The sequence below is a fragment of the Mastomys coucha genome, unplaced genomic scaffold, assembly GCF_008632895.1.
Source record: "Mastomys coucha isolate ucsf_1 unplaced genomic scaffold, UCSF_Mcou_1 pScaffold22, whole genome shotgun sequence".
Lineage (NCBI taxonomy): Eukaryota > Metazoa > Chordata > Mammalia > Rodentia > Muridae > Mastomys > Mastomys coucha.
The window spans coordinates 29,176,790-29,191,173 of NW_022196905.1; the positions used below are offsets into that span (position 1 = coordinate 29,176,790).

The 14,384-nt window shown below is 39.7% G+C and overlaps 1 protein-coding gene across 2 annotated transcripts in view; it reads left to right on the forward strand.

The window, feature by feature from the left end:
* Positions 1-14,384, forward strand: part of Htt (huntingtin) — a 149,963-nt gene that overhangs the window by 12,888 nt on the left and 122,691 nt on the right. For both annotated transcript variants that reach the window (XM_031341112.1, XM_031341113.1), the window contains exons 2-3: positions 6,701-6,784; positions 12,372-12,492. In XM_031341112.1, the coding sequence (XP_031196972.1) occupies positions 6,701-6,784; positions 12,372-12,492 (205 nt within the window). The remainder of the gene's footprint in view (positions 1-6,700; positions 6,785-12,371; positions 12,493-14,384) is intronic.

A 14,384-nucleotide genomic window follows, 5' to 3' on the forward strand; every position in this document is an offset into this window, starting at 1 on the left:
GTCTGACTTACCTCTAAAAATCCCATCTAATTTCATAAGGAATGAAATAGCTATATTTATTTATTTATCATCAGATTTTCTTATTGGACAGAATAAGGCAGAAAAAAAAAAAAAAACGTTATTTCAGGCTAGGACCTAGGCTAGGTGTGGTGGTGAGGGCTGCAGTTCCAGCACTGAGAGCCAGAGATGAGGCAGGAGGACCTTGACTTCTTGAGAGGGCTAGATTGAGTTCCAGGCCAGCCAGGAGTGAGAAAAGGAGGGGTAGGTACTTTACAGAACTCAGCTGGAAGATGTATGCCAAACAACTGTAGCTTTATCATTTGTATTCTATTTCTTCTCTTTTAAACTAAAGTTTAAAGGGCCAGAGTTCCTACAGGTTGAAGAATATTGGTAAGGAATGAGGCTGAAAGGTAGCCTGAGGTCAAACTGATTTGTTGCTCTGTATGTTCAAGGCTCTTCTCAAATTCCTGATTCTCCTGCTTTAGTCTCTTGAGTGCTGCCAAGTTATAATATTGGGATCATGTTCTAATTGACTGAGAAGTCTGTATTAGAGGTCCTGCTACTGACCTGCAGAGTATACCAGAAGGATTTTCATTTTTCTAATATTCCTGGTTAGTGTCATCTCTGTTATGAGGGTGCCTTCTGACTCTCATACTTTAAATAAGAGTATTTGGTATGCTAAGAGGAAATACTTGTTATAAGGCTGTAAAACTATCTTTTATTTTCCTTGAGTAATTATCTCTAAGGCTTACTGCCTCTGTCCATTTACCTAGACTTAGTCCTCGAAGGTGCTAACCTCCATACAGTCTCATTTATGCCTATTTTGTTGTTGTTGTTGTTCTTTTGTTTTTTTGTTTGTTTTTGTTTTTGTTTTGTTTTGTTTTGTTTTTTGAGACAGGATTTCTCTGTGTAGCCCTGGCTGTCCTGGAACTCACTCTTGTAGATCAGGCTGGCCTCGAACTCAGAAATCCGCCTGCCTCTGCCTCCCAAGTGCTGGGATTAAAGGCATGCATCACCACCGCCTGGCTATGCCTAGACTATTTTCAACTTCTGAGACTTACTGCTCCTTAAGGTCACCCTTTCTTGTTCTTTCTGATCTCTGGCTTGCTGATTCAACTCAGTTGTTCTGGCTCAAACTCCTTTCCAAGCTGACTGATTGAATCTGGCTTCTCTCTCTTGGACTCTCCTGAATTGTTCTGCTTGGCCTCATACTAACTTTGACAATCTGTTCTAATCTTCTGGCCTCTTCTCATTCTCTGGTTTGTTCTATCTTCATCTGTGTCTAGCTTGTCCTCTCTCTGTAACCTGTCTCTGCCACTGTCCAGGTAAAACTGCCTCCTTCCTCTCTATGCCCTCCACCTCAAGTAGCTTCTTTTTCCTTTTTCTTCTGGTGAGAGTTGGGTAGATCCTATTCTAGCAAGTCTTTCTCTGATTCATCACTTCGTCTGCCATTCAATTAGACTTCTTCTATAAACTACTTTTACCCGCATTGGTTGAGTTAAAAGGTACATACTAAGGGTGTGTTTGTATTCTAGCCAGAAGGGGCTGTATACTAAGGGCTTAGCTACACCACAACTAGAAACAAGTTGTTTTCTTGTTTTCTTTTTTTTCAGTAAATAACCATAATCTCAGGGTTCACTGTGTGATCAAATATTCTACAATATTAAGGTCTTAGATGTTCTGGCCTGAATTTTAAAACTGGCATCATGAGAGATGGGTTCTGATAGAAGAGTTGTGCTGCTTTTAGAATGTACAGGTCCAGAGTACAGATGCATAATGGATATAAGAAAAAAGGAATAATATCATTATTGTAATAGCAAGTAGATGGCTTGCTTTTCACACAAAGCAGGCACTCAATAACTCTTGTTTGAATTTTAAGTCAAACTAGCAACTTTTGGGAACTTTATATACTAGCAAAATTTTATGATGTTAGAAAGGGTCAAATTTTCCCTGAGGAGGGCTTAGTTTGTAGAGAAATAGTTTGGGATGAGGTAAAAGAGAAAACTTGAGATTTGTCTTTTCTTGGTTGACAGTGATAGTTTATTCTCCCGTTTTTGACAGTGACGTCTTAGTGATGTGAATCTGTGGACAGGTGACCTTTGCATGTGTATGTTTGTATGTATGAGTGCATATGTGAGTGTACCTGGAGTGGACCTGTGGAAGTTAGAGGACAACTTTGCAGAGTTGCTTTGTTTGTATTTGTCAGGGTTCTCTAAAAGAACAGAACTGAAAATATGTATATGTGTGTGTATAAATGTCTTAGTTATTGTTCTTTTGTGATAAAACACTATGACCAAGGCAACTTATAAACAGAAGCATTTAATTGGGCTTGCTTACAGTTTCAGAGGTTTAGTCCATTCTCATCATGGCATGATTGTAGAGCCAGGCAGATATGGTACTGAGAGGTAGCTGAGAACTCACATCTGATTAGCAGTTTGCAGGCAGGGAGAGAAAGAGAGAGAGAGAGAGAGAAAGAGAGAGAGAGAGAGAGAGAGAGAGAGAGAGAGAGAGAGAGAGAGAGAGAGACAGACAGAGAGAGACAGAGAGACAGAAAGAGACAGAGACAGACAGACAGACTGACTGACTGACTGACTAGGCTTGATGTGGGCTTTTCAAACCTCAAAACCCACCCCCAGTGACAGTTGTGACAGACCTTCCAACTAGAGCCAAACATTCAAGCATGTGAGTCTGTGGGGCCATTCAAACTACCACTATGTGTGTGCGCGTACGTTATATAAATTGTGTATATATGTATACATACATATATATATACACATATGTACATTTTTAAAAGGTGATTTTTTTTATATTGGATTACAAGCTGTGATCTGGTTAGTCCAACAGTGACTTTCCTCTGACAGAAAGGCCAAGAATCCAGCAGTTGTTGAGATTGAATGTCTTGGCAGTTCCAGTCTGGTGCTCGAGTCCTAGAAGATTCTTTGAGAGCTGTGGGGTCTTTTAGTCTGTGTTGGAGTTCTGAAAAAGTAGGTTCTAATACCAGTGAAGGAATCCCTCAGTAACAGGATAAATCAGTTCTCTACATTTGGGGGTCCAATGGCCCTTTCACAATAGGTCACCTAAGACCATTGGAAATCACAGATATTTACATTGTGATTCATAACTGTAGCAAAAATTACAGTTATGAAATACTGTGAGATGAAAATAACTTTATGGTTGGGTTCATTATGACTTGAGGAACTTTATATTAAAGGGTCTCAGCATTGGGATGGTTTGTAACCACTGTGATAGATGAATCAGCTATGGAGAGTGAAGGCAAACAGCAAAATCTTCCTTTCATGTCTGTTTATGTGAGCTGCCACCAGAAGGTGATCTAGATTTAGGGTGGGTTTTCCCACCTCCAGTAATCCAATCAAGGAAGCCCCTCACAGATATGCCCAGTGCTTGAGTTTTAGTTGATTCAGATGATGTCAGTTAAGATTAGCTGTCTTACTGGTCTTTTCCTTTCTTCCTGTTTTCTACCCCTCCTTCCTTGCTTTGTCCTTCTCCACTCCCCCATCTATTCAAGCAATTTTCTTACCAGACCAAAAAATTTGAGTTCAGGACATTTTAGATGAAGCTTTATTATTTCTACCTTTCTTTGATGTCTTTAGACACACAAGTGTAAAGCTAAGGATCATTGTTGTTTATCTTCCAAGTCTCCAAAGATTCACCCAAGAAACTGGTACTGATATTTTCTTTAATAGTTTCTCCCATATCAGGAATTTACTTTATTTGATGAGCTCTCATAGAACTATGTACAGTGTGGTTGCTGATGTAGATAAGATGTGGTCCCTTCACCTTCACTTCTGGGGATATAATCTAAGGAACACTGTCTGGAGAAGTGCCAGCAGGACCTGGAGAAGGTCCATTGATAAATAAGAGCTTCCCCCAAGATGCCCAGTGCCCCAAATAGAAGTATAAATCTTCATCTCATTGTTAAAATTGGTATTGTCTTTCAGTCATAGTTTGATAAGCTTGACTAAGTCAGTCCAAGGTGGCAGGCCATAAGAGATGGTATCATATTGTTTGTTGCTACCTTTATCCTTTGGGGTTATCTCATGAAGGAGGGAGAGCGAGAATGAACACCAGAGAAAACTTTTTCCAACTCATTTGTATCACTTCAAAGAAATAAGATAAATGCTCCATAAGTCTAGCTAGTTCACACCTAGCTAATTGGTGTGAAGCTGTTGTTGTTGTTTTTTTTTTTTAAATCTTTTTAATGTGTGTATGTGTGTGGTATTTGCTTTAGAGTATGTATGTATGTGTGTATGGGTGTTTTTTAGAGTATGGAAGCCTAAGATTGATGTCAGGGATCGTCCTTATTTTTTTTTTTTACTTTGTTCTTTGAGGCAGAGTCTTTTAGTCAAACTCAGGCGTTGTATTGATAGCCAGCTAGCTCAAGGAATCAAGTCCCATCTCCACCTTTAAATTCTGGAATCACAAGTGGCTGCTGCCATTGTCACTTTGCATTTAAATGGGTTTTGGGGATCTGGATTTGGCCCTTTTGTTTGTACAGCAAATATTTTAGCTACTAAGTCATCTTTTCAGGCCTGATTTTTTTTTTTCCCTTAAACTCTTTTTTAGTAACCACTTCCTCCATGATTCTACTAGGTGATACAACCCCATACAGTAATTTTTAACTACAGAAAAGTTGGCATGTTGACATGCTGCTTCTGTAAACACATGCCTCATAAAGTTGTCAAAGCCTGAGGGGACATTGGGAATCACTTTATGACAATCCTCTACTCCCTCCCAATAGTCATGGTAGTCTTTCCTCTTGAAAGGCCCAGGCCTGCTTCTTTGGGCAGCTATATACCACTGATCATGGTGGACTGTCAAAAGTACCCATTTACCATGCTGTCTGAGTTAACTGAGTCCCTTCAGTTACAACTGGGGAAAGTTGGCCAGAGCAAAAGGACTTAGTCAGTTTGGACGTTTAGGCTTTGGATCTGAGGTCACTGAAAATCTCAGATAATGAATGTTTCCATAATAACTGTAATTAGGTCACTGAGTTCAGTGTTGTCAGCTTTCTTTTTTTGTTTCCATTTATTGTTTTATTATTTAATGAATGTATGAGTGCTTTGTTGCATGCACACCAGCATGCCAGAAGAGGGCAACAGATGCCCTGTTTGATGGTCATGAGCCATCAACTGGTTGCTGGGAATTGAAGGAAATTGAACTCAGGACCTCTGGAAGAGCAGCTGGTGTACTTAATTGCTGAGCCATCTCATCAGCATTGGTCAGCCTTCTTTTTGTCACTTCTTGGCACTGGTGTAACATGACCTCTTTTAAGATAAGTGTAAGTTCACTTCATTTAAAACCTGGGACAGATTTTTCCTATACAAATCAAAGGATAATGGGTTGGTGATTTAGTTTGCTTCCTAAAATGCTTAAGGTGGTTAATGTTCTCTAAGCATCCTGATGGCTATTTTAAAGTAGGTAAAAATCTAAGCTGTTGCAACAGAGGCTTATTACAAGTGATTTAGAGAAGAAAGCATTTTATTCTCATAGTATTTTTTTTTTACATTGTGAGGAAATGTTCTTTTTGGTATACAATTCTGAGATTTGACTAATGCAATCCCTGTGACTACCATAATCAGGATTCATAAATTTAATTTATTATTATTATAAGGTGTGCATGTACATGTCAAGTGTGCAAGTGTGTGTTTGCATGTCCCATGTGCAAAGGAAGACTTGTGGAGGTCAGAGGACAGCATTAGAGTTAGTTTTTTCTATTGTGGGCTCCAGGAATCGCATTTAGGTCCTCAGGTTTGTATGGCAAGTAATTTTTACCATGAGCTGTCTTGCCTTTCTCATACTCAGTATTTAGATTGGTTCTGTAGCTACCCAAAGCTCCCTATGTTTCTTTGCTGTCATCTTCTCACCCCTGACATTACTGGTCATATTTTAATTCTTACAGTTTTGCTTGTTCCAGAATGTTCTAAAATAGAATGGCCCTGTGTTGGTCATTGGAGTCTTACTTAAGTTCTTTCCTCAAGTGTAGTGCATTATAATTTGTTCTTGTTTCCTATTAGTAGTTACTTCCTTTTCTTAGATAAGTTTCCATAATTTGGCTATTGCATTTTGTCTATTTTTCAGCAGGTGAATGAAGAGCATTTACTAGATCCCAATTCTAGCATTGCTGCAGTGAGCTTCTTATGAGGATGGGAGGTGTGGGAAGCCTGTGCTTCTGAAGCTCATACTGGGACCCAAGATGCTGCCATGCTGTTGTGCACTCTTCCTATTGTCTTTATTTATATAATTGACACTTGAGTGTTGGGCATGTTTGTTCTGATTGGAGGAAGATAGCTAGGACACTCAGATACAAGAGGAATCCTGTGTGTCACTTACATTCCCAGTACATCTGTGGGGCAAGTTATGTGCTTGTGGCTAGGCAAATGTTAGTGGGTGATCAGCAGTCTATGTGACTTGTCAGGAAAAGTCCCTTTTAGGAAAGAAATAAGCTGCTTTCTTCACATCTCTGATTTTTTGGAGTGTTGTGTGAGGAAGCTCTTGGTTGACCTCATCTGTCATCACTCCTTCCTCATGCTGCCTTCTTCCTAGCATGGAGTTTATGATTCACTAGTAGTAGCCAAAACATACTTAGGAATGAATGAAATATAGAAACAAATGAAATAGTCACCTCAGTGGATGCTCATTTCTTTTCCTTTTTTTTTTTTTTTTTTTTTTTTTCTTGTAGAAAGAAGGAACTCTCAGCCACCAAGAAGGACCGTGTGAATCATTGTCTAACAATATGTGAAAACATTGTGGCACAGTCTCTCAGGTAATTGGCTTTTTAAAAAAGGACTTATATATTTATGTATATGAGTACTGTACTTGCATGCATGCCTCCATGACAGAAAAGGGTATCAGACCCCATTATAGATGGGTTTCTGGGTAGCCAGTGCTGAGCCATCTCTCCAGCTTCTTCCTTTCTTTTTCTTTTTGGTTATTTTTGTTGTTGTTATATTTCTTTCTTTGTTTAAAATATTTCTCTGGTAATTACTGAATAGGGTGGTGGTGTATATATCTGTAACCTGGCATTCAGGAGGCAGAGGCAGGCAGATCTTGGTGAGTTCAGGGCTAGCCTGGACTACAGAGCTAGTTCCAGGACCTACACAAAGAAACCTTGTCTTGTAAAAAACAAACAACAACAACAACAATAGAAATAAAAACTGGTTGCTGGGTTGTGGTAGTACATTTCTTTAATCCTAGCACTTGGGAGGCAGGAGCAGGTGACTCTCAAGGCCAGCCTGGTCCACAGCGTGAGTTCAAGGTTGGCTAGAGCTTATACAGAGAAACTCTACCTTGAAACTCCATTCCCCTCAACTATATCTATATACTCTATGTTTTCACTCTTAATGCATTAGCATGTTCTTTGTACCTCTAGCTGTCTCTTAAAAAGTTCAGTTAGGCTAAGTGTATTTTAGTACATGCTTGTAATCCCAGTATGTGGCAGGCTGAGACAGGAGGATCTTGAATTTGGGATTAGCCTGGGCCACATAGCAAAACCCTGCATTAAGAAAAATCCATTTAAAATACGGATGCTTTACCACATTTGTAACCATGTTCTGAGGGTATCTGGGTTCTTTCGTGGGTAATGTTTTCTTTTTGTCATCTTATGTGTGAGAATTTTAGTCATATGATAATTGAATGGCATATTGGTAATTTAATTTGTAATCTTTTAAGATTTATTTATTTTTAAATAAATGAGTGAATGTTTTGTCCACGTTTATGTATTTGCTCCCTGTATGTGCCTGGCACCCACAGAGACTATAAGAAGGCACTGGAGTCCCTGGAACTGGAATTAGATTGCTGTGTGGATGCTGGGAAACAAACCTAGGTCCTCTCTGCAAGAATAACAAGTGCTCTTATCTACTGAGCCTCCTACTTTTTGTTTGTTTGTTTGAGACAAGGTCTCATTTAGCCCAGGATGGCCTCAAATTCACTGTACAGCAAAAGATGACCTTGAATTCCTGCTCCTCTTCTACCTCCTCAATGCTTAGATTATAGACCTGATCTCTTAGAGTTTCTGTTGCTGTGGTAAAGTACCAAAATCAAAAGCAACTTTCACTTACACATGCATGTAAAAGTCCATCACTGATGGAAATAAGGGCAGGATATCATACAGACTGTGGAAGGGTACTGCTTGCTGGCTTGTTCTTCATGGCTTGATTGGCCTGCTTTCTTATAGAAGCCAAGACTACAAATCCAGGGATGTTTCCATCCACAATGAGCCTGGCCCTTCCCCACCAATCATTATTTAAGAAAATGCCCTATAGGCTCTTGTGCCTAAAGTCCCATTTTATGGAGGCATTTTCTCAATTGAAGTTTCCTCAAAGGCGAGTTTAGCTTATGTCACCTTGGACAGAAAACTAGCTAGGACACTTGGCTTTAGAATATAGCTTAAATGTCAAAACCCCCCATAATCAAAACAGAAAATAAATTCAACTTGAGGAAAGTATTGGCAGTTTATATAAATGAAAGGCTTAATAGTCTGTAGGGTGAATCATTAAAGAACGGAGTATTATCCTAATAAGAAAATATGTAACACACACACACACACACACACACACACACACACACACACACACATATACATTTCAAGAAAGAAATTTGATTGGGCTACTACTCAGGCACAGGCAGAAGGTTCATGACTTAGAGACTAGCCCAGGCTTTATAAAAACATGACTTCTTCTCAAACAAACAGAAAAGCAGAAAGGAATCAGGTTGGACTCAATGTTTATTTCATGTCTCCTATATTAAAAGTTCATCTTTATTAGTTCTTATGGACTAAATATGTCCAACCCAATCTATATGTTGAAGATCTAATCCCCCATTCTGAAACTGAGACCAATATGCATTTTAGTAGGTTAATTCAGTGTTTTCTTGGAGTTAATGTCACATCCCACAAGGTTATGCAGCTTTGTCTCATGGTCTGTTCTTCATGTACCAGTCACAGGCTTGTGGGAGGCCACTGAGTGACTAATCTGAGATTTGTATGACCTTCCTCTTTAGGTTGAGGGGTTTGTGGTTGCTAGGGTGACTTGCAGAACTCAAGAAAATACTATTATTTTCTGGCTTGCTCCAAAGAGTATAAGTATAGCTCAGGAACAGCCTCAGATTGTAGAGATTCAGAGGGTAAGGTATGGGAAGGGAAGCATGGCACCTCTGTGCTCTCCTCATAGTCTTCTACTTGTGTGCCAGCATGGACTTCAGTCACCAGAACCATGAGTTCGATATGTGTTGTACTTTAAGATCACCATTCACGTTGGTAACCAAAATCATCAGAATTTTTGTCAGAGGAAAGACACTTGGGGCCACAATAGAGACAAATAGAAATGCTGTCTTAAAAACAAAATCTGACCACAATAAAAATCAATCAGAAATGAAACGAAATATAGGAAGTTACAATTTGTAACAAGAACAATTAGTCAATATCAATATTGGCCCAGAAATTATGGAGCATACAGAAACACTAAAACAGTGTAAGAAACATTAAAACAGTTTAACTATTTTTTATGTCTAAGAAGCAAAAGGTTGAGGTTATGGGAAGAAGAAATAAGACAGAAAAAAGGCTGAGCTTGAACTAAAATAAGAAGACAGCCTACTTCTCACAGGAAATGCCTGCCAAAATCCAGGGATGTGCCATCAGTAAGGCATTCTCTCCTCAGTAAAAATCTCTTGTCAAATGAAAAGGTGAAATAAAGAGGTTTTCAGACATACCACCGAGGAGTACTTTCTTTCTGACAAGCAATGAGTTTAAGACATTTTAAAGGAAATGTTTCAAGCAGATAGAAAATTATACAAGATAGAGTCTGGATCTATCCAAGGATTGAAGAGCAGTGGAAATAACATCTATGCTGGCAGATGGAAAACCATAAGAGACCTCTGTCGGTCTGTTTGTCTGTCTTTGTCCCTCTCCCTCTCCCTCTCCCCCTCTCTCTCTCAGACAAGATTATGTATTGATCTAGAACTAGTGATCCTCTTGTCTGTGCTGCTTGAGTGCTGGAATTACAGATAATGTGTCTCATGCATGCAGCAGCAACCTGTTCCATGATAATGTTTTTGGGGAAATATGAACAAATGTTTGAGTAACCCATAGGGAAGCATTAACAAACCAAAGTATTGATGCTTCTAAAATTCAATTCAGTGAATCAGTGAATGCATAAGGGTTACTTAGTATGGGTGAGTGGTTACTTATAGGATCATGGATGACTCAAAAGGCAATGCATCACCAAAATCCCATCCTGACATGGGAGACATGTCACCCTGGAACTCTCTGTACAACTTAGACTTTAACATTTTAGGAGTCTTCCTCCCCTCAATAGTCCTTACTATTTATATAACCCAGGTGTCTTAGTCGGGATTTCTATTGTGATAAAACACTGACTAAAAGCAACTTGGGGAGGGAAGGACTTATTTCAGCTTATACTTCTACATGACAGTCCACTGAGGGAATTCAGGGAAGAAACTGATACAGAAATAATAGAGGAATGTTGCTTACTGGCATCCTCTCATGGTTTGCTCTGCCTGCTTCTTATAGCACCCAGGACCACCAGCCCAGGGTTGGCATCACCCACAACAAACTAGGTCCTCCCGCATCAATCACTAATTTCAAGAAAAAACAAGCACTATAGGCCAAACTGGTAAGGAAGGGCATTTTACCTGTTGAAATTTCTTCTTTTAAAATGATTCTAGCTTGTGTCAAGCTGACATAAAACTAGGCAGCACACTTGGGGACAGAGGATCATTATGAATCTGATAAATTTCAGGGACTTCCTAAGACTTCTGAGTTGTTTACTTCCTGAGTCTTTTTGTTTCTTCGTTTGTTTTTTGAAATGGAGTTTCTTTAGTCCTTCCAGTCCTTAAACTTACTATGTAGATCAGATTGGCCTTGAACTGACAGAGATTTCCTACTTCTCTCTCCTGAGTACTAGGATTAAAGGCATGTCCAGCCACTTTGTGAGTCATAACAAGCATTCCTTCAGAATTTCGACTCTGAAAAAGCTTTCTATACCGTACAGTCTTTTCTTTTTCTTTTCTTTTTTCTTTATGTTCATTGGTTGATTTTGTGTGTGTTTTGTCAATGGATATGCATTGACATAGTACTTGTGTCTAAGTTAGAGGCCAACTTTCAGGTGTTGGTTCTCTCTTTTCATGATGTGTGTTCTGAATATTGAAATCAGGTCATCAGGCAGGCCTGCTGTTAAGTTATTTGCTGACTACATGTAGAAATTATATTTTGGATAGGTTTGTTAAATAATTAACCTTACCTCTTTCTTTTTATATTGATGCTACTAGAAGGAATCCTGAGCTCATGCTTAGAGTTGTCATTAACCTTCTGGTACTGCTAAGACTGATGTCTGAGGGAAAGTCTCTAGCATCAGACTTTCCTCCTTACCTCCTAGTTTATTACTGCATGCCTTTCCTATAAGGCATTGCTGAGTGCCATGTTTTTTTGTTCTGTATGTGTTGAGAATTATTGATCCCTTTTCTTTCTCTTAAGTTTATGGATGTCTTTCAACTTCTTTTGAGACAGAGTCTCATTGTGTAGGTCTAACTTGCCTAGAACTCATAAAGATCCCCCTGCCTCTGCCTCCCTGATGCTGGGATTAAAATTACAGGCTCGAACTTTTTTTATTAGAAGGTTACTGTATAGATCAGAGTCCTTTAGATTAAGATCCTAGTACAACAGTCTGCTTTTGATGTTTTAGAAATAGCACGCCCCATTCTTATGTCACCAGGATCACTTTCAGAATATGCCTTGTGTTATAGGTTTGAGATACTTTAGAATTCCACTCACATGGCCTACCAGCCTCTTCTTCTAATGGGTGGGTTTAACTTGTTGGATTATGACATACCAAACAGGTGCTCTCAACTAAACTTACTAAAATACTTCACAAAGAGTACCCAGATCCCAGCTTTTATGATACCAGTATTCTGTTTCTTGTAATAGAAAAGCCTTGTGAGCCTGTGGAATCTAGGAAAATGTAGTTGGACTTTTATGCACATTGAAAGGAAGGTTAAAAAGAAATAAAGGAGATGTATTGTCTTGCTGATTTTTAAGGCTTCAAGGATACTATCTAAAAGTAAAAGCAACCGTTTTACAAAGCATATGATTCCCTGAGATTTGAGAATCCTAGACAATATCTTGTAAAGGTGTTTAAATGAAATCTTAAAAAGAAAAGGGGATCAGTACCAATATGCTACTCACCACAGTCCACCTTTATGCAGATATCCTTGATTTTCATGAAGTGTTCTTTCTTGTTTTAAAACTCCATTTAGATCGCACTTTGCATTTTGTCATCAGTTCTCCTAGCTCCCTCATGATGATGACAACCTCTCTCCCTCCCTCTTTTTTCACTTAGAAATTCTCCAGAATTTCAGAAACTCTTGGGCATCGCTATGGAACTGTTTCTGCTGTGCAGTGATGATGCGGAGTCAGATGTCAGAATGGTGGCTGATGAGTGCCTCAACAAAGTCATCAAAGTAAGCGACCTTTAATGATGATAATGGTGATGCGTGGTCCTGTAATTGTCATGCGCTAAGAGACAAAGCTTTTGATGAGCATTCTCTTGCTTTGAGTGAAGCATCCTCAGAATATCTACATATTTTCCATTTTGGGCATGTGGCTTGGAGGTATTTTCCCATAAACACCTAAATGTGTTCCATCAGCAGGAACTGGTTTTTTGCACCCTTATAGTACATAGGTCCATTCTAAAGGGCATCTATGTGACCACTGGCTTCTTAAGAGGATTTCTTTAGAGGAATGTCTCTGTGGGCCACCACTTTTGTTTGAGCATTGCTTGTGAGGGTGCAAAGGTGGGTGTGGTCAAATGAAGTCTTTCATGCCTTCCTTCATTTCTTTTTCTGCCCCTCCTAATGGAGGTCAGACAGTACTTGTTGGTAAAAGATGTAGCTTCTCAGGTTATGTTAATTGGAGGTAGCATGACCTGAATGGCAAGAAAGGAGAGTACAGAGAGGATAATGGAGCCAGGAAGCAATAGTCACTCAGTTGTAGTGCCAGAAGAGGTGAGAAGGCTGGGACCTGTCTTACTATGTCATTGCTTCCTAGTACCAAGGGCAGACCACTGCAGCTCCAGTCTGTTTCTTTGTTCAGTTTTCTGCTACGAAAGAAGATTGTAGTCCTCCTTCCCTGCCCTCATCCTAATGCAGGTGGGCATTAGGAAGGACAGAGAGAACAATGGACTCTAAACTGCCCATATCCTTGTTACTTCAAGTGCAAACAGTGCTTCCTTTCAAACCTCTCTTCTGCAGTGGCTCATTACTGAAGCTGCTTCGGGTCAGGCTGGCTTGGTGCATGTGTGAGGCCATAGACCACTGTTGTGGCTTGCAGCTTTATGTTCTGGATCTTTGGCTGCCATCTCTACTTTCCTCCTGTTTCTTTGTGGTTTCTAGTCGATGGCAGGGATTCCAGCTTTTACAGCATAGCCCTGAGTATAAGTCAGGCTAGTCTCATTCTTTCCCTTCTGCTTATAGCTGCTTTCATGTCTCTGCCTTTTCAACTGCCACAGTGTTCAAGGTAAGCCAGTAGGGTGGACCAGGATCCAGCTAGGTATATTCACTGTGATAGAGGAAAGGTGAGGCAAGGTGGGAGCATGGGATGGCTGCAAGCCAAGTGGAGGGAATGGTTCACTCTATAGTCTGGGGCTTTTCTTGAAAGAATTGATATATGTATTATAAAGACCAATTTCTAGCCCTGAAAATGAGCAGATATTACTTGTCTTTTGTGTTCAAAATACATTGAGTTCTGATAGTCAGGAGGTGTGTTCCTGCCTTCAAGTGATTTATAGTCTTGGGTGGTAAATTGAATGTGTCCAAAACTAACCCATGGTATAAAATGCACAGCAGCAAGAAGGCGGTAATTTTTTTCCCAAGAAGATGGAAGTGGTATCCTGGAGGCAGGAAAGACCTTTGCATTGTTACCTACTATCTGGAGGTTTGTCTCAGAGAGGAGAGTAGGCCCTTTCTAGGCTGTGGGAAATGGTGGGTCTTGAGGGTCAGTTTAAGTATTTTGTGTCTTGGTAGAAAATGAAGGTCTCTTACAGATCACTGGCTTTGAATGGAAGCCAGTTTTGATGGGGAATGGAAAGAAGCATCCCAGCTGAGGGGAAGGCATGAGCTAGGTTGGTGTCAGAGTTTGTCAGTCAGGAGGCAGGTTAGGAGTTGGGGGGACTGGAAGCTAAAGTAAGCTCTATGATCACCCTGTGAAGGACTCATGGAAGAGCCATGCTCTGCCCTTAACAGAGTTGAGCTTTTGTTTTCTCTACTACAAAATAAAGTAGGTTTTGGTTCATAAAACATTTATATAGCTCAAACAGGATTTGATGTACTCTTGTTTTTTTTTTTTTTTTTTTTTT